Source organism: Xyrauchen texanus, chromosome 7 (assembly GCF_025860055.1).
Source record: "Xyrauchen texanus isolate HMW12.3.18 chromosome 7, RBS_HiC_50CHRs, whole genome shotgun sequence".
NCBI lineage: Eukaryota > Metazoa > Chordata > Actinopteri > Cypriniformes > Catostomidae > Xyrauchen > Xyrauchen texanus.
The window spans coordinates 23,396,414-23,423,859 of NC_068282.1; the positions used below are offsets into that span (position 1 = coordinate 23,396,414).

The following is a 27,446-nucleotide window of genomic DNA, read 5'->3' on the forward strand; positions in this document are numbered from 1 at the left end:
ATTTTACATGCACATGTTAACAGGCACGATCATATTTTTTTTATCAAGAAATTTCACGTTGGATCACAATTTCTTTTTTCTAGTAAGACCTTTGATATTAGGGCAAAAATCATATTCTTGATCATTTTTGTATTGTTTTCCTGTAAAAATATATAAAAATCAAACGAGACTAGTTTGTTGCACAAGATATTAAGGTTTTTCAGAGAATATTTTTAACGTATATTTTATCTTACTATATACTGGCAGAGTTTTTATAGTCAAAACGATTGAAAAAAATCTACCAGTGCTGAAAAAGTAATCCAAAGTATTTATAATACGTTACTGACCTTGAGTAATCTAACGGAATATGTTAGAAATTACATTTAACAGCATGTATTCTGTAATCTGTAAGGAATACATTTCAAAAGTAACCCTCCCAACCCTGCCTAGTGGTGTTCAATGAATCGTTATCAAACATTACAACTGTCTCTCCTTGTAAAACAAAACACGTACAAGAAAGAGCATTTATTTCAATGATATATGTCTTAAAGGCATGCTTATTAATTTCTCTACTCAATTCAGCACGTCTTAATTTACAGTATAGCCTAACCCACAAACTTGCATATGGAATGAATTGTCAAGGCAGTGCCAAATAGTGCCGTTTATGGGCCATGATTAGGGGTTGTGACTGCTCTCACACAAGCTGCTCATTTGTGACATCATCAGTCCTTTTCTGACCTACATTTACAGTTTTTGTCGCAGTCAACCATAACGGGCAAAAAAGGTCGCGCAAAGTGCAGGCGAATTCATTGCACGCGCTGTCACTGCCTGGATCAGGTGGGATTTGCGAACGAGGTTATAAAGGAAACATATGGGACAGATTTGTTCAGAGTATTCTCAGTGCACCGTACATTATGTGCGTTCTGGTACGGCAGCGCTCCCTTTGCACTGTTGCTAATTATGTGCAAACATAAATGATTATATGAGTGGGTCACAAGCATAGACGGAATAATATGTAAATTGTCATCTCCATTCTAGTGTTGCTGTAGTCTACCACTGATGCTTGAATCGTTTCAAACGCTAGGTGTGAGGACACAATGAGGTTGGTAGAAAAGTGGAGCACTTCTGTCAAATTCGGGCCATATGCGCCTCAGTGCAGAATCTTTGCTCGAAATTAGAGCAAAAACCGGCTGTTTAAGATTGCAGCTTCTCAGACGCTTCTCTTTTTTCGTTATTACCGCGGGGCAAAATAAAAAAATGCTAATGTAATGCGCAGTTAAGTTTAATCGCCTATTGTTTCCTATTCTTTTTCGGGTTTGCTTTGTTTAATACATGCCCCGGTTCCGAATTCTCACAATCATAGGAGCATAAATTAATAAATCACCCTTGATTTTGAGATGCTTGGACCACACACACACACACACACACACACACAAATGACTAGGATACCGACGCCCACACACACTGTGCACTCAGCGTATCTCGGGGTGAGGAGTTCAAGGTTCCTATCAACCCTTTACATAAACACACGCAAAGTCCCAGATGCCCGCTCCAGCACTCGCGCGCGCCCACGCGCTAATTTTACGAGCAATTGAAATATTTTGGTCTTCACTCTCACTCCCACTCAGAGATGCACTGAATCACTGCTTTAGACACGGCCATGGGTTCACTCTCAGGTAATTTATCTGAACGCATGGCATCTGTATTTGAGCCCCTTTCTGGAAGTTCTCTCTTACAATGTGCTATAACCATTTTAAAGGAATATTTCACCCAAAAATGAAATTTATCTCATAATTTACTCACCCTCATGCCATTCCCTTTCTTCAGCAGAAGACAAATGATGATTTTTAGAAGAATACCTGAGCTCTGTAGGTCCTCACAATGCAAATAAATGGTGGCCAAAATTTTAAGCCCGAAAAAAGCACACAAAGGCAGTAAAATGTAATAAATAAGACTCCAGTGGTTTAATCCATGTCTTCTGAAGTGATCCAATAGGTTTTGGGGTGAAAACTGACCAAAATTGGACTACTTTTTCACTATAAATCTTGACATCAGCAGTCGTCTTGGCGATCATGATTTGAAGCTCGATTACACTTCCTAGTGCCGTTTAGCGTCAGAGATTCTATCATGGGAGAGAGTGTAACTATAAAGTGGCATATTAAGACAGTAGATCAAAGTTTGTGGATACCATAAAAATAAAATGAGAGCCGTAAACTGACACATATTTGTCACAAAATTGTCTGTGCATGTCTTCTCTTATAAAACAGCAACTTTTTGTAGTAAACACAACACAGATCATTCCAAAAGAATAGTTTAATGTAAAACAAGGCTGTCAATTCATGTTGGTGTTTCCTCATCACACAAGCATCTGCTCTATAGATCTACAAAAAAAAAAGTGGCCTCCAGTGTACCGCCCATAGAATGTCTATGGGACTGCAACATTATGCTCTTTTATGCTAAGCTTTCAGGCTCCTCTTAGTAGAATGGTTCTATTAGCGTTCTCTGTGCATACATCAAGCACTAAGTATTATAGAGCTTGAAATCATGATTGTGCCTAGAGATTGCAATGGCAAGATGTACAGTGAAAAAGAAGTTACATTTTGGTCTGTTCTCACCCAAACCCAGTTGCATCGCTTCAGAAGACATGGATTTAACCGTGGGTGTAGGTGTAGTTCTCAAGGAGGGCCAAGTTCATGATTGGGTGGGCTGTGGTGCCGGGCCTGATTTGTGTTCTGCAGAAGAAAGAAAGTCAGACACATGGGCGAACTATTCCTCTTAAAGAGTCAAAGGCAATGGTCTCTAAATATTGTCGATGTGTGATGGTGGATTGGGTAGCTGGAAACTGAAAGCATGCATTCAGGGACATTATAAGAACTCCTGTGATAGAATGTGCCAGAAGATGGCATTTAGCACACCCACGAGAGACCGCGTCATTCATTTCTTCCAGGCATGCCTTGAGATGTTTCTGACATAAACCATCTCTCCAAGCATACAGACCAAATATGAGTGTCTTGTCCATTTTTTTCATAGAGATAGGCCTATTTTAAAAATAAAAAAAAATGCAAAGGGCAACTGTAATTACGCAGTTATTTTAAATTGGTTATAATACTATTATTTGTAATTGCTAGTTATGTTATTTTATTATTATACAAACAACTATTACTAGCAATTGCTATTATTATTGGCAAGAGTTATTTTATTGTTTCTAGCTTCTTTTATGGAATGAACACTTTTTTTAAGATGACAGTCAAGGTTGCATTGTATTCTGATAAGGAGACAGAGAGAGATGAATAGAGTATTATGAGTTTAGCTTTCCATCGGTGGAGGTCGCCAGTTGTACTCTGGAGGGGGTTATCCACACGACTTTCAAGTGTGCCGTCGATGGGTTTGACTAAAAGCACAGGCGCCCACATACAGTACCCGCTCTCTCCGACTCACTTTCCACCGAGCGCTGCAAAATGGCGGCCGCTTCATCCATCCAGCCGCCGAGCGTGCACGCGATAAAGCCGGAAAATTCACCTCACCCGGAGTCCGACAGCCCCGCGAGCCGACAGGAGGAGGACGCAGCATCCGATGGGACCACCATCCTCAGAGATCTAACCGAACTAGATCCCGATGAGATCGAGAGACGGTTGGAGAAAACTCGCAGAGAGCTGAGCAACAGGAGGAAGATTCTTATTAAGAACCTGCCACAGGATATCACTAACCAGGTAGAGGAATTTACACGTATCAGCCTGACAGGTGAAAGTTATACTGTTCACTAGTTCATTGCTAAATAAACAAAAACTTACACGGGGTGTTTTTTATAGCTTCAAGAATGTTTTATAGTTTGCTTAAGATATAAATATACAAGATACATTTTAAAAATTTTTATTCCATGCAAATAAATCTAATATAATCAAACACTTATGACAGTTGAGTGCTGAACAAGACTACTACTATAGTATATTTCAGCCAAAATATATACAATTAAATATGACTAATAGGCTTAACTAATGTTACTGTCAAATTAAAACAATTGTTGGCTTGAAAGCAGATAATAGAACGCACTAACAGAAACATTTATTTAAGCGACTGAAATAGATGAAGGATCAGTGACTTTACTTTGATAATCAGAATAGCCACTTAAGTTTTAATTGTGACCCAAAAAAGTAATTCGCTTTAAAACAATGTCCAATGCGTAGGTTAAGAGCACAACTAAAGTGGAAAGAAAACAAACAGTAGGAAAACAACAGCGCGGCGGCGGCACATACTATGGCAGTTTGCTGTTAAAATGAGCGGCTCACCGCATCATTGTTTTTAGATCAAATGTCACATTTAAATGTCATTCGTAAATTGTCTACCATACAACTAAGAGCTTATATTAAAAGTTGACTGGTTTTATTGTGCTGAAATTACAACAGCTATTGTTTTTGTACAAATTAGAGGATGACTTTACACTTTTGAACAGTGGTTCTTAGGTGCTGTTCAGACCGAAAAAAGTTAGTTAAACGCAGCGCAAAGAACAGAACGGGTCGCGAGACGCGTTTTCAAACGTTGTGTGGCGCAACGGTCAAAGACGTCCGTCTAGCCCATGTTTATATTGAAAAACAGTTGGGGAAAATAGCGCAGACGGAAGCAAAACAAGTTCGGTCTGAACGGCCCCTTATTCATTTGCCTAGTTGTGGTTAGATATTGTCTTGAGGCATGTTTGCTCATAAAGGCAGGGATCCGGGTAAAGGCGCTGAGGCAGATCGAGAGACTGTGCACAGCGGTGAGCTAAACTCTGAGTGGGAGATTTTCATATTCAACGAGCTGAGGTGCCTGCTGCCTATGACATTTCCTACAGAGCTTTCCCACATTATTAATGTCAGTAAACATGTTGGATACCTGAGTCCTTGAGGGAGGTGTAATATTTCTTCAGCTCCAGGAGGAGATTAATGCAGTCAATATCTTATCCTCAGTATAATCTGAACAAATGACACTGTGCTGTATGTCTGCACTTTTACAGCACTTTTTTAACTTTCACATTGGGTTGTCAGGAGTATTAGATGCTCATAGGGGATGTTTCGATTATTTCTGTGTTCTATTATTTACTGACACCACAATACAATGTTTGTGCCTGTACTGCATGTTGTATCTCACAGTTCCAACAGTATCTAACAGTTTGGAGAACAGTGTCGGGTGCACACTGGAGTGATCAGGTCACAGACTGATGGTTTATCACTGGGTACACATGTCAGGCAAAGCAGTTTGGTCCCTCTCTCTCTCTCTCTCTCTCTCTCTCTCTCTTTCTCTCTTATTCAGACATACACAATCAATCAGTTCCTTATACTGAATAATTTAGTAGCAGGTTGGTCACAGGTTGGTGGCAGGAGAAATGTCAGAAATGAAATTTGCTGTTTGTCAGGTGACCTCTGATTCAAATTTTGGGCAATCTCATCCCATCCGTCTTTTAAGTCCACTCTGACACAGTGGGCGTGCTGCTGTTGGTTTGGGTGTCAGAAGCAGACGTTCAGCGCTGGAGTATTCTGGTGCATGTATGTGCTCTCTGAATACCCAAAACATCATTCACACATACAGATGGGTTGGGCGATATAAGCCACAATTTCATTATACTCTCAAAAAATACATATTTATGAAAAAGTAATTCAGAAACTGCTTGAAAAAATTATGAAAGGTCCTTTTCACTTAAAAATGTCCTAAGTAATGTAAGGCCTATCATAAATTTGAAGAATTTATTTATGTTTTTACCTGATCAAAATAAATAAACAATATTTTTTCCATAGTATTTTTTTTCTTCCAATTCTCTTCTGTCTATCACTTGTTGGCTGAATGTAAAGTGATTGGAATGCCCATTCTTTACCATGCAGCAGCATTGTACACAACTGTGATAGAAACCTTACTCAGAAATATATTATTTTTATTGGTTTATTGTAGGGCTGTCAATCGATTAAATGGTTTAGTCAAATCAATTATATGGTATGCTGATTAATTAGTCTAATTAATCGCTATTAATTACATACTAAGCCCCTCAAATAAAAATAATTATAAACAGTTATATTTAAATAATTATAAAATGGATATATTTGAACATAAGCCTTTCATTGGCCTAGTGTTCACAGGAATCCATTTAGCAGTTTAATTCGTCAATCAATCTAAGATTTATTATAAGGGCTTGTCTAAGGATGCGTCAATGTACACCTGCGTCAGACGGACGTTTTTGGAGCGTCTCGGTTGTGTTGCATCATAAACGCACCGTTTTTAGGTCACTGTGTAAAGTTAAAGGAATAGTTCTCCCAAAAATGAAAATTCTCTCATTTTATTCACCCTCAAGCCATCCCAGATGTGTATAGGGCTAGGTATCGTTAAAAAAATGTCGATATCAATACCGTTATCTTGACTTCGGTACCGGTTCCTAAACAATATTTTTTCCAATTCCAATTTTATGAAATCCGTTATAACAAGATTACCTCAAAAAAACTTTAGTTTTATTTTTTCAGTTTGTTGACTTTTTTACTGACTCAAAGACTCATCTCCTGAGCCTTCTGGTCTCCTCATGCCAAGGTCGGCAGGGGCAGAGGCTAAACATTAATGTGAAGAGGCAAAAAAAAAAAACAAGATAGCTAAACTGTTAATTCAGCCAACCATAAGGATAAGTATGGTTTAAAGGGTAACTAAACACCTTCTCAGAGTCTGACTCCACCCACTAGAAATATTTGAAAATGCTGGAAAAGTGGGCAGACCCCGGCGGGGATAGAGGGAACGAACCGAGTGCGGGGCTGAGCGGAGGGGGGGGGCACCTGAGACTCGTAGCGACGGATTAATTGACAGCTGCTGTCAGACTCTATGTTATTATTATTCCTCACACGGTCGCAAGACGACATGTACATGAATCTGGCGTGGTGAGCTGGAACCTGCTTACGTCAGCTGTCACCGCTTACGTCACGAAGTACCGCAACAGCCAATAGGAAAATTCAACTGCAGTAGCCACCGTTCAACCTGAAGAGGGCTCAGACGTTTTTACACCATATATTGTAGAATTAAAACACTTTATACACAAATGTCAAAAAAATTACTTGAATCAATGACCAGTACTAATAAAGCCCCATGCTTACAGATCATTAACTAAAAAAAGTTGGTTTAGGGTTTAGTTACCCTTTAACAAGACACCTAGTTTAATGTGAGTTAAACTTGATCAGATACTGTCAACCTTAAAGCATGTTTAGCATAGATTAGCTAGCTATTTATAGCCATACATCCAAACAATAGGCCTATCTAATGTTACGTAGGTTTATAGGACTATGTCACCGTGCACAGAAACGTTAATTTAACAAGTACACAAGCATGTACCACTACAAGTTAGCCGATTTTGTTTGTTGGTTTGTTTGTTTGCAAACCATTAACCTTACCTGTCGGTGTCCCAGTCATAGCGCCGCTGCATTCATCAGTAGTTTTGGAGAAGGACTCGTGTGGTAGGCATGTTGAAGGAGGCTCTGTGGATGCACCAGCTTGGTTGAAGACGGAGCAACTTTGTGCTCTTAAGTTTATTCCGTGCACTGTCAAGTGCTTCATCAGATTTTTCATGTTGCCGGTCTTGGCAGCAATTATCTTGTGGCAAATATTGCATCGCGTGCTGTTGGCATCGAGCCTGGTGAAATGTAGCCACACTTTTGATCTTTTCCACATCTTTTACATCTATGGGGGTTGGGACGCATACACACTACAGCCTCACGTGTGATCCGCGTCTCTGAGCTTAACCGGCGTTAACTAGTGTTTTTCTTTGATGCCTAAACACAGCCAATCACCGGCACTTTTAGATTTGGGCACATCTAACATGCTACATGCTTCTCACTGACGTTGACTAGATTAACCCCTTACCCCTAAGTCCATTTTTACTATAAAGTATCCTGCCTGCTCAGTCAATCACCCCGTTAACTTTCACTTTCATATTCTTCTTATGTTTTTGGTGATTCGCATTCTTCATGCATTCACCCCCTACTGAAGAAAATGTAAGTAATTAGTAATGTGATTACTTTTTCGATTAGTAAACAGTTGACAGTGATTGCAGAGAAATAATTTGTAATTTGTCAAAGATAATTTTTTTGGGTATCTTACCCAACACTGTGTCCCTTAAGGCCAATTCACACTGCCCCAACAAACTCCAACAAACTCTAACAAACACCAATATTCTAAAGTTGGCTGTTGGATTTAGAACGTTGAGAAGCATGACCATCATTGTCAAACTGCTCAGTTTGACAACTGAGCAGTTGTCAAACTGACAACTGCTCAGTTGTAAAAAAATTTTGTAAAAAAAAAGTTGTAAAAAAATGTAAATTTTACATTTACATTTACAAATATTTACAAACTTCCACAACAAACACCAACAGAGTTAAAACGCTGACCCAACAAATGTGTTTGGAGTTTGTTGGGGCAGTGTGAATTGGCCTTTACAGTGTCCTTTAGTTGTTGTCAATGTGGGGGCATAGCATTAGGTTTTATCAGTGTTACAGGCTAAAATCATTTGTTTCCCTTTCTCCTTCCCTGTGAAAGTTTCTGTCTGGTCTCTGTTCTCTTCTGACCTCTCAAATTGGCTGTTAATTCAGGTCATGACAGAGTTAAGCAAGCTCTATTTTAGAAGATTTTACCACCCCTTTTGCCTTCCTCTTTGAAAACACTCCTAACTTTCATCATGTGTCTGCTGTGAGCTGCCATTACACAAACAATTGATCTGACACTTGCTGGATACTCTGTAGGGTATGGTGATACACAGTAAGGCTGTTATATGCTGATACGTATTGCGATGCACATGCCACGATTCAATATATTGTGATAAATCACAATATTATGGTTTGATTTCACATTTAATTTGGGTATAGTTCTGTTATAATGTCCATTTTGCTAGCATACAGTATTCAAGATATTCTCTTTCAGCTAATGCTGTTAATCATTATACATGGTATCTTCTAACATGTTATATTATGGACATATCAATTTTACAAATTTTATCATTTGTTTTTTGTCATTTTGGTGACATTTTATCTTTTTTTTTTTTAAATGTAGTCCATGTATAACATCAATAAATATGGTGTATTGAAATTGCATACAGGTATATTATATTGCATATATACTGTATATTGTTGCATGTTTGTTGTTTACATGCCTAATTTGTACTTTTTCTGATGAATATTTACTTGATATGTAGATCAAGTGCTAAAATGGTACCTCTCTTTAAGACCTGTTGCAGGGACTTTGACAGTAGTGTTTGTTTGGCCAAATGGCTTCTTTACAGCATCTGTGTGATTAGAATTAAATGTTTCTTTTATTGTTTTTGATAAATAACTGATTGTAGAAAACAGAAAGGATATTAAGAGACTTTGTTAAACAACAAATGGTTTGCTTGGATCTAGTCTCTGGAGTCAGATAACACAGAAAGTGTGAAAAATATTACTCTCAGCATGCATTGAAAAGATCTCTGTGCTGAACTTCTTCACCACTACACTACTCAAACACTGATGAGTAAAATCAAAAAATTACCAGCCAGTGGCTAATCTGAAATTTTTTGTAGCAAATGGGAAGTATTTTCACACATCTGAATGTTGGGGATTGCAGACAGAAAGAAAGAGCGATCTTGGCATTTTAAGAAATTGACATTGGGATTGTACAAATTAAGATTAAGTAGAAAATCAAAGAAGGAGGCCAGAACCGGCTTGACAATATAAATTATATTTAATTAAGAACTTAAACCAAAAGATACAAACACACACATATGACGGACAGCTACCCGTAAATGCTCTCTGTGTCTGTCGCACCACCATGCCCGGTGTGTAGATTCACGACCCGGCAGTATAGCTCCTAAAGAAAATGTATAGGAAAACAAACCAAAAAAGACAAATCTAAAACCTTTTTTTAGTTTTTTGCATTGTATAATGGGTTAAGACTACACTCTCTCACCTTTTTGGTCACTTCGATTAATGCACACTCCCTCTTCTTAATAGAGCTTGAATGTGAGCTGTTCTTTCTCCCTCTCCTCAGTCAAGCATGAGCTGAAGTGCTGCACTCCTGCGTCATCATTAGCTTTTCAAATGCTCTCAAGTTGCATTAAATAAGATCAAATGACATTTTTGTCGACAGTTGTTGACATTGTCGATAACATTAACTAATCGTTTCAGCCCTAGTAGACTTCTCTCGCATGTTTCATAGTGACAGAACAAGCACTAGTAGGAAAGCTTGTCAGACATGTTACCAGTAACCAAGTAGGGTGGGGCTTAACTAAAGGTCAATTTGAAATATTATTGCAGTTTTTGGGACAAAACAATGCCTCAATCTTTGATGTTACAAACAAGCTTTCATATAATAGGGTTGGTTTGTATACCGAAATGTACAAGTATTTTGTCTCAAAGCAACTCAGTTTGTATGGAAACTATAGTAGAAAAGTGACAAATACACAATTTGTTCTGCGCAGAATAATATGAAATGATAAAGCAGCTTATACTTTGAAAAAAATTGAGGATGTATATGTAGCTGTTGTGAAAGATTCTTCTATCAGTAATAAAGGGAAAGAAGCTGTTAGCAGCACTCATCAATGTCACCAGCCTACAACACATTCAGGAGACTCTATGCATCTGATTCTGGCAGTTGTATTCTCTGAGTGAACAAAGCATCTCTGAGTTCTTAGAAAACGTGAGCAGTACGAAATAATAAACAAGTGAGCATATTTATCTCTTGTGTGGGTTTATAATAGGAGATGTATGATAAATGTCTCTCTTTCTTTTAGTTTTAACTTCCCTTTTTGTAAATCCCCTCTTTTAACCCTGAGCATTTGTTTATGAAGCACTTGATCAAGTCATACACCTGGCCATGGGTCCTGTAACCTGTAGTACATGCACATACACTGGTGATCATGAACATTAATCAAGGGAAGTAACCGCACCTCCCAAATCTTTTAGCCTTCAACTGTCCCAGCTGTTGAGCTGAAATTAATGGCAGCTTGTAGCAGGGATGGAATGGCCATCAGGAATACCGGGACTTTTCCTGGTCGGCCGGTCAGTCGCATAGCATGCCACTTAATACTTAAAGTGTGACAAAAAGGCACTACTCGATTAAACCAAACAGCGTTCCGCAGGGCTTAAAGTGAAAAAAATTGCTGAGCCTGAACTTTTTTTTTGGGGGGTTGTTTTGCAGAAACGGACTTATCTTCAAATGGAACCATTTATTTTTAAGTATTACGGCTGTATCTTAATGGCATCTTTTTATTAATGAAGGCCAGTATCACTGATATTTTATTTAGTATACTAAATTTTAGGGTTATAAAATAGTCCATAATGCATAAATTATAAATTAAATTCGATTAATCCTTATTAAAGCTACAAGCGTTCTTTAGTCAAAGAGTAGTTAGTAGTTTTCTCTGTTCCCTTTGTTCTTTGGTTAACTTTACTGACAGACAGAATTAGTGGCTACTGTCACTTTAAGATCTACAGCTGGTGACAGGATCTCACGCGTCTCATTCTCTCACTACGCTTTACTTCCATTTAAGATTTTATTTAACTCATTTAAAGTTAATAATGATTGATTCTTGTGAGGATACTCGACAAAACGGACATTTTGGCATAAATGTGTGTGTTATTGTTCATTCAAGCCGAAAGAGAATTCGATACTGGTTCAGCGACTTTTTGTGCCTCGTGTGTGTGTGTGTGTGTGTGTGTGTGTGGAGGACATTTACTGAAGTGCGTTCTCTTTTGTCTTGTCGCACATTAATGGTTTAAAGCATTTGGTGGACAAACTAATAACTAATAAGAGCTAAAGAATGACAAAGAACGGATGCAGCGTTAATTGTGTTAAATATTTTAAAACATTAAAGCTGGACAAAAAAAAAGAAATCGCATACGTTAACGTTGACAGCACTAAAGGTGCGTACACACTGCAACATTACTTGTCATACATTGCTGACAGAAAATAAAGCGGTTTAAAGTGGACTCGTTTTCATGGTAGGCCTACACATAATGTTTTTTTTAGTAAGCTACACAGAATGTTCTACATTAAATATTTAACTAACAGTCTGAAGTTACCTAGCAGCAGTGTATGTTAATGTTAGCTCAGTCAACGTAAGGCTAACATCAAAAGGTGTAGACAGAAAATATGATTATGCTGACCTGAGCTAATTTACTGAAATCAACCAACTCACATCTCCTTTCTTTTCATCCATGATGACATTAAGTCACCTAATGTTGTTTCTGGAGTTCTGCGCTCCATGCTTTCACCGGCGACGCTAACGTGAGGTATGGATCTCAATCACACTGTTACCAGGACCCGCCCTGCTCTGCTTCTGATAGGCTTGTGACGTTAGTTAGAGCTGCGCTCCTCTCATATGATTGGTAGGTGAAATCAATTGACTTCGAAAATATTAAACCGCATTCAAGTTCCCAGTTTCAAATGCAGCCGCGGGTATGCGCGCTCATAATGGAAGCGGCGCACTTCGTTTTTCCAAGCGCGTCCGCGCCGAAAGTGCGTCCGACTGTAATTTGCAGCCTGATTAATACATTTTGCCTGCGCCGGAGGCCGGACCTGCCCTCAAGCCGGAAATCCGGCCCCCGGCCGGAATACTTTAAGCCCTGGTTCCGCTGCTAAGTCTCAAAACGATATGGGGGAGCGCCTGAGCCAAATGGGCTCGATTTTTCCAGGACTGATTTTTACTCCCAGTCCTGCCTTGTCTTGTAGACACACACAGTCGCTGGTCCTGACATCTTGATCTATATCCAATGGTTTCTGGATGCTTGCCCAGGCTTTTTGCCCATTTATGTGCCATTAAAACATTTGTATAATGTGATGTGTTAAGAGAAAGCCATAACTAAGGCAGACTTTACTGTGTGGGAAGTGTCTTGTTGACTTTGATTAGAGGCAGAGGGAGGGTGCGTCTTGCTCTTTGAAATGGATTTTACAGGCTGTGATGTAGGGATGTACATTCGTCGATAATTTGGTATTCGAATATTTAAGCTCATAAAAAATTAATATTTGAATATTCTATTATTTAATGAAGGTAATTAATGAGAAAGAGACATTTTTAGTCGTAAAGCTTCTAATTATAAACAAAACAAGCTTATATCATGTGTTTTTTTTATATATTTATTTAAACAAGCAATGCGTAAAACAAAAAAGAATAGAATGAAAGCATTTAAGCTCACACAATGCGAAGAAAAATAATCCGCTAATTAAGTAGACTGACGCAGTTAACGTGCAGGATGAGTATAAACACTTGGAATATAATAGTTATTATGTTTATATTGTATCTCATGGCATGTTTTTGTTGAGAAAAACAAGCATATCCATGTGCTCGGTAAACTATACTCATTTATACACACCAGTTTAAATGATGGAATGTCCCTTACCTCAGATAAAATAGTCTTTCTCGGATGCCATGTTTGTTGTTTAATGAAGCGTTGCGGGGATTACGTTGCTACGGGGACACTGCTTTCTGACGGGCTGCACATATGAGTGTAAAGTGTACACCGCATATCCAGTACATTTAAACAGGAACCCAGCTTTCTCAGAGTAAGTCACATTCTCACAATAACCCCCTTTCTGATGTCCATCTGAACGTACTGAATGACAGAACCATTTGCTCAACAAATGTGATCAACTTGTGTCCACACTCAAAAGCACCACCCGGTGAATTCTGTTAAAACTGCCAGTTTTAGTTTGTGTGTACAGGATTTAACATGCATCTCACTGTATATATGGCCAGCGAAGCAAAACTTTGCGAAATTCGATTAGTATTTTCAATGTGAAGTGGTAAAATCTAGTCTACATTCTGTCAAACAGATTAGAACGCATAATTGCATTGTCCATTCTGTTTAAGAGATGAAAGTACTGAAGGAGATGAAAGTCATAATAGTATTTAGTAGCTGTCAGAATTATTTTAATAATTGATAGTATTTCTTAATCGTGATTAACGCATTTACCATTAATACAGCATAAACACTGGTGTGAAGGATGGAACCTTTGTAATGTGTCCGCCCGGAGTCATTACACTGACGCACACGCCACCAACAGACACACAACAGCACCAGAGCCCTTCTACAAATGTGAACCTACAAGCTAAGCATAAAATTGCATAACGCTGTGGTCCCATAGACATTCTATGGGCGGAACTGTCTTAACACGTTAGTTGACCGTTATGCTCTCTCCTATGATAGAGCCGTGAAGGTTGATATCTCAGTAAATAAAAGAATCTCAGTGATAAAATGACGGACAAGATGGGAATTTTTCATCCCATGTAAGGCACATTTTAATTACCACAGAAGCACACCAAATCTTATTTGTTATCAAAACACAGAATGAGACGTTTTTATTTGCAAGTGCTTTTGATGGTGAAGCTTCAAGATTGCTGTAACAAAGCGGATAGCCACAGTCTACCGGCAAATTAATATTGTGGAGGATGAGAGTTTAAGGGATTTAATGACCATTGAAATGAATATGCAACCTATGTGCGGACTAGTTCCTTCAATTAGTCAAACTCCCGCTTAGACATTGGGAAACGTTTAATGTTACTTGAATTGGTGATATTTTATGACAAAACCTGCAAAAATAATTAATAAATTCATGTAATAATAAGAAAATAAATAAAGGAATAAGTGTCTTGATAAAACAAATATAATGAGTTTTTTAATGAAAGTTCTTCCTGAATTTATTTTTGTAGACTTTTATTCCTTTATTTATTATTTTCTCTTTTTATTTTTATTCTTTAAAACTTTTTGTATTCTTTCATTTGTTTTTGATTTTATTTTTATTTATTTATGAATTCATATATTTTTATATTTATTTATTCCCACTAGGGATGGGCATTTTTGTCGATTTCTTATTTCGATCATTGATAGGTCTCAAAAAATTAGTACTCGTGTACTCGAGGGGCGGGGCGTGAGCGGGGGGAGGGGCGTGTCCATCATGGAGATAATGAAAATATTATAAGATTGTTATTAAATGTTAAATAAATAAAATAACATGAAAACATGTCTATGAAAACATGAACAAATGACTATAAAAAATAACACTGCTTATGCTGCATCAATGTTATCGAAAAAGAAACATCTGAAATATAGCTGCATTAGGTGAAGCTGAAGAATAAATGAACTTCAGTAAACTGAAGCACCTTCTATGACGCATCCTATGAGATTAATCAGATATCCTAGATACACAACATAAGCGTAACATTACAACTTGTATCTGCACAAAAGGATGCAAATGCAGTTACGTGCTATAGTCAGAGAGTGTAACAGTGCTTCTAACAGTGCGCTGAAACACGGGAAAGCAAAAAGAATTCACAACATTCTATGGTGTTCTCATAATGTTATGTATATTTCTGATTACATTACAGTATTTTCATCTACTTTATCAAGTGATTGCTGACATCGCCTGTATATTGACTAAAATGATGACATTTTAGTCAGAGTAAAACTGACTTAAATTATTGAACAACACATGATGATTATTGATGAAATATGAATATAATGTAAAACTGTGACAAAAAGGTGTTGATTTTCATCATCTCTCCGAATATAGGATATTTCTGTAATACTAAACCTTAATTCTGCGTTCGTTATTGTTAGTAAAACTAGAGCCATTCATTTGTTTTATTATATATTATTTTATAAAGGCTTCTAATTTATTTAACAGTACTTGTCTTTGTGTTTTTATTATCAGATGTGATTTAAAAATGAACACACATGATTGCTTTTAGGCTACTTTATTCAACTGTAATTTTTTAATTGAACGTTGTCTTCAATATTACTTTAGCAGCATATTTCAACTGTGCTTTTGAAACAACAACAAAAATGAACAGCTTAGTTTTTATTTTCAAAGCTACAGAAAAAAGGTTAACAAGTTTAAACAAACGACTGCTAATTGTAAATAAAACAGACAGGATGATTTATAAAACTCAAAACAAAAACATCCTGTATATTTACCACGACTGATGAAACTTAAACATTGGCTACATCCTAAACATTGTTCAAAAAGAAGAGTCGGTCTACCTGCACAGGTGAGAGACGTGTGCGGAGTCTATTCACAATTAGGCCGGCGGTGGAAAAAACGTGCTCCGCTGGAACAGATGTCGCAGGAACAGCGAAGTACAGTGTTTAGCTTTGTAAACTGATTCTCATTTACCTTCCACCACAGTAAAGGCTCCTGGTTTACGGAGATTCATGGCTCACTGAAGTAACTTTAGATTTAGTTGTCACGCGAACAAAAATTCACGTGAGTGTGTTGAGCGCCGTAATTGCTGCTCGATCAGGCTGAGAGTCACTTTGTATGGGTGTGACAGAATTTGTAACAGTGTTGTAAAGCTGTTTCAGATGCTCTCTCTCTCTCTCTCTCTCTCTCTCTGTCTCTCAAGAAACTACAGATGTTTGTGTCTTGGATCCAATGTTGCGACAGTACTGGATAAGTTTGTGTTCAGGTACATTCTGCTGTTTCTGGCTCTGGCTACGTTGCATTTCTGTCTGACAGTAAAAGATGCAATGCTCGTCTGAGTTGCTTCTCTGGTATCACAAGACATTTTATGTACAAATACTAGATGATAACGCATTGTACTTGTGGTACATTTGTGTGACCGCTTGGTGCTGCACATATTGGATTGAATTGTATTTGCATCTATTTTGTCGAATTGAAGCCAGACATCACTATGCAACTTTGAAGCCATGTTTCTCTCTGTTCTTTGGTCTGGACTTTGGACCGCATGCTCTGGCAACGCTAACCAATCAGAGCTCAAGGTTCTGCCCAAAATTCTGCTATAACCAATCAGAAAAAATGAAAAATCTGTCTTTTTTTAAACTCACGATCGTCGCTGTCACGTTCGAGTTCTCGAGTACAATTGCCCATCCCTAATTCCCACCAGTATTTATTTCCATATTTAAATATTCCCACATGTATTTATTTTTATATTTATTCTTACATTTCTGTCTCTTGTATGATAATTATGTGGGCTGGTCCTGTTTATCATAGATTGAAGCGTGTGCTCAATTACTCTTGACTTGTTTTGATGTGACGTTAGGTCATGGCAATATTGTGTAAACTATAGCTATTTGTGGGGCTAAAAACATAAGAGCTTAAGTCAATCCAAGATTTATTGGTTATACTACAATCACAAAATAAATGGGGAGCTGTTTCTTCAACAAATCCACAAAATGAGCAAGTTTCATAAATTATATGATTTAACCTTATGCTTTTTTTTTTCCTGTGTATATAACTTCATATTTTGCTGTCCGCGAATCCATAATATTGTTTTCTGTTGTTATGATTGTTCATTGTAAAAGATACAACCATGCTTCATTTCCCTGATCGTTTATGTATGTATATATAAGTTCTGCAATAAAAAAAATTCTATAGCTGACACTTCACATATATCTAGAGAGTTGCGCAACTTGCGAATGAAGTCGATATCCACGCATCAAATGACTGTGTTTCATTTAGAGTAGTGGTGCTTATTGATGGTTTAGGAGAGCTGTAGGCCGGTATGAATGTCGAAGCACATCCTGGATTGTTAGACTCTCTGCAAAATGTTTCCCTGCATATATCTTAATCTCAGGGGGAGATTTAAAGGGTCAGGGGGTGCTATGGTGGGATGTCCATCTTATTTGCTTCCGATAAGTACTATTGAGCTCTCAACCAATGATGCACTGGAGCTACGCAAAGACCGCCTCCCTCATTTCCATGTTGCACACAGAAAAGTAAAAATAAATACATGTATAAATAAATATATGGGAATATATAAATATGGAAATAAACATATGTGGGAATAAATAAATATAAAAAGAAATGAACACAAAAATAAAAAACAATGCAAAATAAATGAATAATAAAAATAAAGTTAAACATAAATATAGAAAATAATAAAGGAATAAAGTCATACAATAATAAATTCAGGAATAAATTTAATTAAAAACGAATTATATTTGTTTTATCAAGACATTTATTCCTTTATTTATTTTTATTATTACATTTATTTATTTCTTATTTTTGCAGGTTTGGGCCTTCATATTTTAGTGCATTGTCTTTATATTGTGGAAGGCTTTGTTTTGAATTTTTTTTATAATTCATTACATTGCTACATAGTGATGGAAATGAAATAATTTTGACTAGAAAAGTAGTCAAATTTCAGCACTTTTAAAATCTGCGATTCAAAATTTTTATCGAAAGATAGCACTAGCATTTAGTACAATGTATTTGCTTTTAGGAATAGAGTTTCTTCCATGAAACACCAACACGATCACACGGGCAATCAGCATATTGCTTAAGAAAGTTCATGTACATTAAAATCAACCCCATATAGCCAAGTTACTGACAAGCATCAAGACAGGTTCTGGTGCCATAGGATCCAAGAAGTAATCGTGTCCACATAAACAATGGTGAGCTCGATTCATACGTTGCATTTTTGCTCTAAAATAACATTTTACCTCACTAACATTTAGGTTTCAGGTTTTGGTTAGGGGGTAGAGTAAATAAAACATGTTTGACTGTGTTATATAATTCACATCACTTTTATCACCTTTGGCACAACTCTGTGGTCATTACACCCTGAAACTGGGGCTCACATGTGCCAGTGACACATATTTCAGAAAGCCCAGGCCGTTTTTCGCAAAACGTTCCACCTACTGTTGCCTAATTCGTCCTGTAAAGTGCCACCCCTCACCTGTCATTCAACCGCTGCACTTAAACAAGAGTTTTAGATAGAGAACACAAGCGGTCACAGGAGATGTATTTAAGGCCCCGTTTCCACCTGGTATTACGATGTTTTTCAGGTGTACACACATGACTGTTTACACCTGATCACTTAAATGCATCTCCTGTGACCGCTTGTGTTGGGATTTGAAGGGAAGGGTCTCTGTTTCACGACGACATACATCAATCACTATGTCAGTGTGTTACTGCATGATAATAAAGCGCAATAAAGTCAGAAAACACAAAGAAAATGCAAAAAAAAACATCTCTCTGGTTCTCTCAGATGCGGTTGAAATTTAATCTAAGCACAAATGCAACAAGTCAAGCCGAATTATCTGTTTTTTTAGTAGATTACCTGTATTAAAGGAGCTTCTGGTGGTCGTGCTTATCATCTGTTTTGATATCAGACACACTAAAGAAGATCCGTAAGGCTCTCATGATTGTGTATGTATCAGCTTTTAAAATTTTTCCAATCAGACAGCATATTCTTTAAAAGCCACTCGTAAATAGCAAAGATTAAACTCTTGTTTTAGTGCAGTGGTGTATACAGCTGATGGCGGCACTTCACTCTTGCCGAGACACATACAGAATGGATTATCATTTACACCTCAAATGTGATCTGGTCACTTGGTTTTTGACCACACTCATGTGTTTTTTCTGATCCGATCACAAAACGGTTTAGACCCTGTTTAGACCTGTATTTAGAGCTGACCACATGTGATCAGATCACCCATAACGCATCTTAATACCAAGTGGAAATGGGGCCATAGAATGTTATATCCCCTCACTTTATTGAGAACTACCTTTTCTGTCAAAACTCAAGTGTCCTTATTAATCTTTAATTTTACCAGCTAGTGCAAGCTCAAAGGCAGTGTGGGCACCTCTGGTTTATCTCTCTTGCACACGTTCTAGATGTGACAGCAGGGCCTGCTATGTGAATAAAAGGAAAGAGGAAGAGATTTATGATGCTGTGTATGTTTATCTGATAACAGTGGACTTTCTGTATTTGTGTGTGGCTGCAGTTAGAAACATTTTTCATGTCCACATGATTTTCATAGTGATACAAAAAAACAATTATTTTTTTTTTTACAGCAGCCCGTATCTAGATGATCATTCATAGAGGTTTACTAGGGGCCAAAGCACAGAAGGTGCTGGAACCCTATTGTATTTGTTAGGATTTTCTTCTAATTATTATTCTGACCTAGAGACTTGAAACTTTGGGGAATGATAGTACACTGGCTGGCTAGCCATATGTATGAAATCGGCCCAAAGGTGGCACTATAGTAAAGAAACCATATTCAATTTTCTTTTTGGTCCATAACTCTTGAACCATAAGTGCAAAAATCATTTTTTTCCTGTGATTTCCTTGCATCATTGCTATTTTGGATTGTTTGGAAAAAATTCAAAACGAACTAGTTCTAGACCGTTTGCCCAATCGGAACCAACTCAGTGCAGAGTCCCAATATGAAAAGGAATTTTGTACTTTTGATTCATCATCAAACGGTACACCAAAACATATGTACAGACACCCGTCCGCCCTTAGGTGGTGCGATAATATCTCACATCTCCTCAACCGTATGGGCTACAATCAAAGTTCTTGAATCCGTGAGTCAAGCCCTACAAAACATATATCTCTGATTTAATTTCCATCCATGACATTTTTCTGCTATTTACAATTTTCTGAAAGGAAAAAAACCTTTTCGAACTCCTCCTAGGCCGTTTGTCCGGTTCACACGAAAATTGGTATGCATCATCTACTGACCCTTATGACAAAAGTTATAAAAAATTGTATTCGTCAAATTGTCCCGGCGATATTAGAGATACAATTCCTTCAGTAGAACGGTCTTTGATTCATTGACTAAGATCTCTACTCAACACAAAGGCCAAACTTAAAAGGCTATGTTGAGGATGCACACAAATTTTCGTTCAATGCTGCCAATAGGGGGTGCAACAACTAAAATACTATAATAACTCTGCAGTCGTTTGATCGAAAAAGTACAAATTAAATATGCACCTTCTTTTGTTCAAGTGCTAACATATCCTTAACATATGGATTTGTCAAATCAACAAAAATGGCCACCCAGCAGCCAATCAAATTTCAGCACCTAATAACTTGAATTGTGAAAGGCCAATGGTCATGAAACTTATTATACACAAGATGGGCCTGTATACGAAGCTGTGTATAAAATTTGGTAAGAATCAGCCACACGGTGCCACTATAATAAGCTAATTCATGTTTGTGCTAATAACGCCGGAGCCGTATAGGCTAGAATAAAATGTTGTAGTTTTTCTGATTCCTTTTGTGGCCCCCAATGATATGGCCACGTGGATTTTCCTTTCTGGAAGAAAATATTTTTGGCATGTATATTTGTTTTTAAAAACCTACTTTTTTATTTGTCCTATTCCGTTATCCCAATTCGCAAGAAATGTTATATCCACCATCTAGAGACCCTCCAGAAAAAAACATATCAAAGAATTGTGGTATGTTATATAGTTAGGAAGATATAAGAAAATAAGTTTTTGAGGATGGCCTTTGATGACTAAATGGCCTGTTTCTTGTGAATGAAATTCTCAAACTTAATAAAACTTAAAACACATGGACAACATATGCAAAATGTCATAAATTTGTAATGCTAGGGGTCTATAAATTAAAATCCTATTTGTCCTACTGTGGTTAAGGCAGTTATGATTAGAGTTATGGTTTGAGTTAAGGCTCAGGAATACGGCTTTCAGGGTTTGATCATGCACGTCATGTGCAAAATTTCGTACATTTTTGATGGTAGGGGGCTCGATAATTTAAGAAAATCCTATCTTTGCTACTGTTAAGGCAATAAGGGTTAGATTAGGGGAAATTAAGTTTTAAAGGCTCAAACATTTATGGTCACACACCAGGTCTTCAGATTTCCACCTCCTATATCAAATTAGAAGCTAACAAATAAGAACTTTTTAAAAGTAAAGAGTAAACAAACCTCAAATTGTTTAAAACTTAAAATAAATAAAAATACAAGGAACATCAATCAAGAAAAGAAGTTAGATATTTAATATTTCCAGTTAGCACCATTTCTTCCCACCCTCCTAACTTATCTTAAAATTATAACGAAAACTCAAAACCAGTGTCCCAAGATCAAAATAAAAGTTAGATAAAATAAAGATTAATTCGGAAAAATGTATTGGGTTAGGACAAAAAGAAAATTAAGATTTAAGTAAAAAAAGGTTTAGGGTTAGAGTTAGGGTTAGGGCTGCTTGATTATGGCAAAAATCATAGTTATGATTATTTTGGTCACTATTGAGATCAAGATTATTTAACACAATTACTCATTGACATTGGAAACATCATGCATTTATTGAAATTTAAAAAAGTATTTTCGGAACATGTGTATGTTCAGCACACACACATTAGCCACCTGTCAATCAGATAGGGCACAGTTATTACTAGATCGCTAGCGAATTACGTGCTCTGGATTAATTTCAACAGCAGAATAAGAATATGAACTTTCTAATAAATTACACAGGCCTAGGCTATCACAAATATAGCCCCTTCAAAATGTTTTGTTCCAGTGTGTAAGACTACACTCTCTCACCTTTATGTTCACTTCGATCCAGCTTTAACTCACAAAAAACAAACTTACTCTTAATCGGTTACTACAATATTACTATAGTAAAACCATGGTTCAAACCTTTCTGTAATTACTAACTCAACATTTTAAATTTATACCTGCATTACTCTACATGCATCAACATAAAGTGCATTTCAAACTCAACTCAACGTATATTCAATGTTCAGAATCTGTACATCACTATAGATGAAATAAAATTGCTGTTAAAATGAATATGAGAATGGATGTCGTAACGCGACTCAAGTATTTTAATCATACGCGGAAATCCCACATCTTCATCAATGGAGTAAGGGCAACATAACTTTGGCTATGAACACCCCTTGTGCTTTAGTTCTTGTTTCATGTCTATCCGAAATAGCACAGAGTGCCTGCTTAAAGATGGAATGGATTGTGTCCGTGTGCAGTTTCGGGCGTGTGCACATCACATGCTATATATCCTCGGGTAATGTCGCCGTAAATAGCTAATCAAAGATCGATATCTATTACCAGTATACGGTACTCATGTCGAGCAATGTCTGCAAACAGTGCCTGTTTTGTAAAAGTTTTTTGACCATCGCTGTTGTAATTGACTGCATAGAAAAAGTTCCCAGATAGGAGACTTAAATGATGCAAGGAGCTTGTTTTCTCTGCTTACCATTTTGCCAACTTTGTCAACGCATACAGAACTGTGATGTCCTCAACTGATTTAACATACTAACAGTTAATAGGACAGTTTCTCTCTATAGAAAGTTGACCCAAATGAAACACATGCAGAGTTTGTCCATCTACAGAGCAATACAGGTGCATTAGTGGAGGTTACAACTGCGCATGTTTATTTGGCGCTTTATTTTCTTCGGCAAACTGTGTGATCCAAATGCGTTATTAAACTAGAGATGAACCGTGGAGCAAATGCTTTCTGAATCGTGGCTGGCGAACCATACGGTTCGTTTTTACAGAGAACCGTTACACCCCTAATCTCAACAAATCTGTAGTGTGAAACTACAAAAATTTTTATAGACATAAACATATTCATCATAGTTTCAATTTTAGCTGCAATACTGAGAACCACTTTTCCACTCATCTCTCTTTCCCTCTCTTCCTCTCCCACAGGAGGTCCATGACATTCTGCGTGAGTACGAGCTCAAATACTGTTTTGTGGACCGGAACAAAGGAACAGGTAATTGGCCTCCTTTAGTCAATCTACGCTCTCATGTTTCTAAAGGTTCCCTTACATCTCAGCCATCAGAATAATTCCTGGCCTGTCCAAAAACACCACACATTTGCCTACTCAATGTACCTGAGATGTTAATTGATTTTGGTGGTGAATGATCACTTCTATTTTGGAGAAAGATCTCAGCTCTCTAAGTGGAGGAATGTTGCATGTAGCTTTGAAGTAAAGTGAAGCTTGGGGGGGTTTGTATGTGTATACTTAATGTAACAGTGTTGAATTGTCCTCTTTCTATTTCCGTTCTAGATAATGGATCAAATGAGCACACATGCGTTATAGCTTAAAATAATAATATTTAACTTCAGTCCTACCGTATATCTTGAACCACTCAACAGCAAAATATGCCATTGATTACATTAATGAGCTAATGTTCCTGGATCCAAAGAGTTGCTACTTCTACTGAAATTTCAGAGTATTTGAAAACTCATGCAGACTTTCAGAGCAAACCAAGCTTGTCATAGTATACCATGCAGCAAAACATTTTTAAAGTCTTACATATGCTTTTATAATAAATCTTACATCATAAATCGAGGCGATGCTGTTAGTTCACTTGAAACTAATGCTTATAGTTCACAGATATGATTTTCAATAAAGAGGAATTGATTTATACTTAATTACTCTACTTACCACTACTTAATGGTAAAATAAGTTTGCATCTCTTTATGTTGCATAATTTGCAAAAAATACATCATTAGAATTTCATAACATTATTTGCCAACAATTAGGGCTGGGATAAACGATTATTTTTTAAACGATTAATCTAGTGATTTATTTTTCGATTCATCGATTAATCTAACGATTCATTTTTTTTCAGTCCAATTCGATTTCGTTTCGATTAATCGACTTGTGACAACACCGGTAATACCGGTTTCATCGGGGGTGGGGGTGTATAAAATGTAAAAAAAAAAAAAAAAACATTTGCCGGGAGTTTGATTGACTGGCGATCTGATCAATCAATCATAATATGCCATTTTTGTCCGACAAAGAAATCAGGAGAGAGAAGATTAACGTCGGTGGATTTGAATAACGGATTGTAGGCTACTGTACTGACATCTTTCCGCGGTTAAAACAACTGTCCTTCTGATGTAGGCTACATTCATGTTTAGCCTATTTGATGCTATAAATTAACCAAGGAAAAGATGATCGGTTCACGAGCAGCTTTAACTGAGGCAATCTGTCACGACACATTAAAGAGCCACAAAATAGTAGGCCTATTTATGGTTTAATTTTCTTTGAATGACCAAATTTTAAAGTTGAGACTTTATTAAATGTTAGCAGGTAACATTTAATAAAGTCTCAACTTTCAAAATTGGACCTGTCTGTCAGCGCGTTGTCAGTGTCCTCAATGTATTTTTCACTATTATTATTAATAGTGAAAAATACGCTTATAGCATTATTAATAGCTATAAGCGAAAACTTTAGGTGTCGACAACGTATTATAGCCTACTCCAACATCAAGTGCAAAGTGGGGAGTTGAAAAAAAACTTACGGTGCTCTGTCATCTGCAGCTGCTCCCGGGTAGCGCCTCTTCAGATGCTGGTGCATTGCCGTGAATGGAAGGCCATCTCCATTTTGCAAAGACGACATATCACGGAATTGTTTCCTTTTAAATTAAAGAATTCCCATACTTTAGAGGAACGAGTGCATGCCGCCTTGCACTTCTGATAGTCTGAGGAGCCACTAGTGTTACTACTACTCGGCCGCCATCTTTGTTTTGGATCCGACGAATAGACGCGCATATTTTGCGTGTGTTACTACTACTCGGCCGCCATCTTTGTTTTGGATCCGACGAATCGACGCGCATATTTTGCGTCGAGCGTCATCGATGACGCGTTGTCCCAGCCCTACCAACAATAATGAAGATGTATTACTATTAGGCTTGGGATCAATGCCTTTACTCTGACTATTTTCCCGATGATTATCGATATATATCAGGATATTTTCATCAATAAATTGGTCTGCTTGTTGCACAATAGTTTTTGTCTTTTGTAACATATTTCAAAACACAACTTTGGTTGTGTAAGTGGCAAAGTAAATTAAAGGGGTTGAACACTGGATGCATCTGGTGGATGACATGCCTCATTATAAAATTTGAAACAATACTTTTCTACGGAGGTACGCACACATGCCAACTCTCACCATCACAAATATGCAGTGAAACTTGCATAGTTTTCCATTAAGTTTGACCCAAATCATTATCAAAGGAAAACATTATTTTCTCTAGCCGTCACTGGATGATATATTGTGTAGATGTATTTTTCATATAGCCTACACATTGTATTTTCAGTTACATTTATGTCGTTTTGTGGTTTGACAGCTTGAATGAATGACCTATTCAAGACTACTTACAGAGAAATTGCTGAATAAACATCACCATTTATAATAATACAGTTTGCTCAGTTACACCAGTTTCATACACTAATCTGCAAACTCATCAACTTGACTTTGTTTATTCTTGAATAAATACAAAATCATGCTTCAGTAAATGTTATAAACCCCTTGTGGTCTCCCAACACTATTATGCCAGACTGAGGGAATTTGAAAGCACGCAAATTCTAATTAGAAACTTAAACAAAAAGACAAACACACAAAGGTGTCTGACAGCTGTCTGTAAATCTCTCTCTCTCACACTGCAGCTTTCAGTCAGCCTTTATCCCTCTCTGAGGCTTGATTAGCCTGTTTAGGGGCCAGGTGCCCTCCGCCCTGTCACATTCCTCCCTCGTTCTCTCAGGTCAGGGAGCCCCCTGATGACCGGCCCCGCCCTCCGCCCTGTCACAATGGGTATCGCATATGTTTAGTCCAACACAGTCTCATAACTTATAATAATAAGTTATAATAATTCATACAAGGTGGCAAAATTGTAAGATGTTGTGCAACTTTTATTCCCAATCAGACCAACCAATCAACAAACAGAATTTCAACAGTTTAGAGTTAGGGTAAAGGCCGGGTTAGACTTTATGGTTAGGTTTGGGTTAGAGTTAACCTTAGGAAAAACTGTTAGAACATTCGTTGGTTCATTTATTTTTCTCTATGTTAACCAAAATTTGTACAAATTTGTATGAACCAACACGTATGATTTCTTGTGCAATTATTACTACTTTTCATGAAACCAGATTGGTGTAGTGCCGTTCATGATGTGTGACTATTCTACAGTTCTTTGTGCACCAATTGATGAAAAAGCATTTAGTCACATAACACACATTTGAAAAAAAGAGACCTTATTCAAACTAGCACCATATTTGATTTGTGATGCAAATGACAAAAGGCTGTGAGGGTTAGACTTACAGTCTCTTCAATGCAGTGACGTGCGGTGATGTCTTAAAGAGACTAGGCACTGAGTTATGAAAGCCAGATTACCTGATTTATTGTTTAAGCTAAATACGTAATAACAGTGAACGTTACGCACAAGCGCGGCATATCAAGAAATGTACAAATCAGGATGTATATCGTGTACTCTCTCTCTCTCTCTCTCTCTCTCTCTCTCTCTCGCTCACGCACACACACACACAAGCGCGTAAACAGTGAACTTTACGCATTTATCAGATCCTTCAAAACCTCTCGGTTTTCCTTTACCTTTTCATTGTGGTAGGTTATATTCAGCTTCCTTTGCTCGTCAAGTGCAAGGTCGAGCCGAGATTTTCCAAAGGTTTTCAGTGTAATTTGACACTGGATGTGAGCTGACGGCTTTTCATGCTTGGTTAAAGCTGCGGTTGTTCAAATCACAATATCCCGCTGAAGTCCAAACAGTCTGACTGGTTGAAAAAAGCAGGCAGGGATAGCAGTACAGCCGCTGATTGTTAGCGCAGCCACATAGCCAATCTTTTCTTACATGCCAATCAGTTTGAAATGATGGGATAATTTTGGGGCCCTTTTTCTGTACTAGTCCATCTAAGGCTGGCGTAGACCTTCCTCTTGCAATTAACTCATATTTGGAATTAAAATCGAGCTTGGAA

At 37.4% G+C, this 27,446-nt stretch overlaps 1 protein-coding gene across 1 annotated transcript in view; it reads left to right on the plus strand.

The window, feature by feature from the left end:
- The first annotated feature begins 3,360 nt into the window (after nt 1-3,360).
- Nucleotides 3,361-27,446, plus strand: part of LOC127646715 (ribonucleoprotein PTB-binding 2-like) — a 110,209-nt gene continuing 86,123 nt past the window's right edge. The window contains 3 exon segments of the mRNA XM_052130546.1: nt 3,361-3,396; nt 3,399-3,689; nt 23,376-23,442. Coding sequence (XP_051986506.1) covers nt 3,361-3,396; nt 3,399-3,689; nt 23,376-23,442 — 394 coding nt within the window.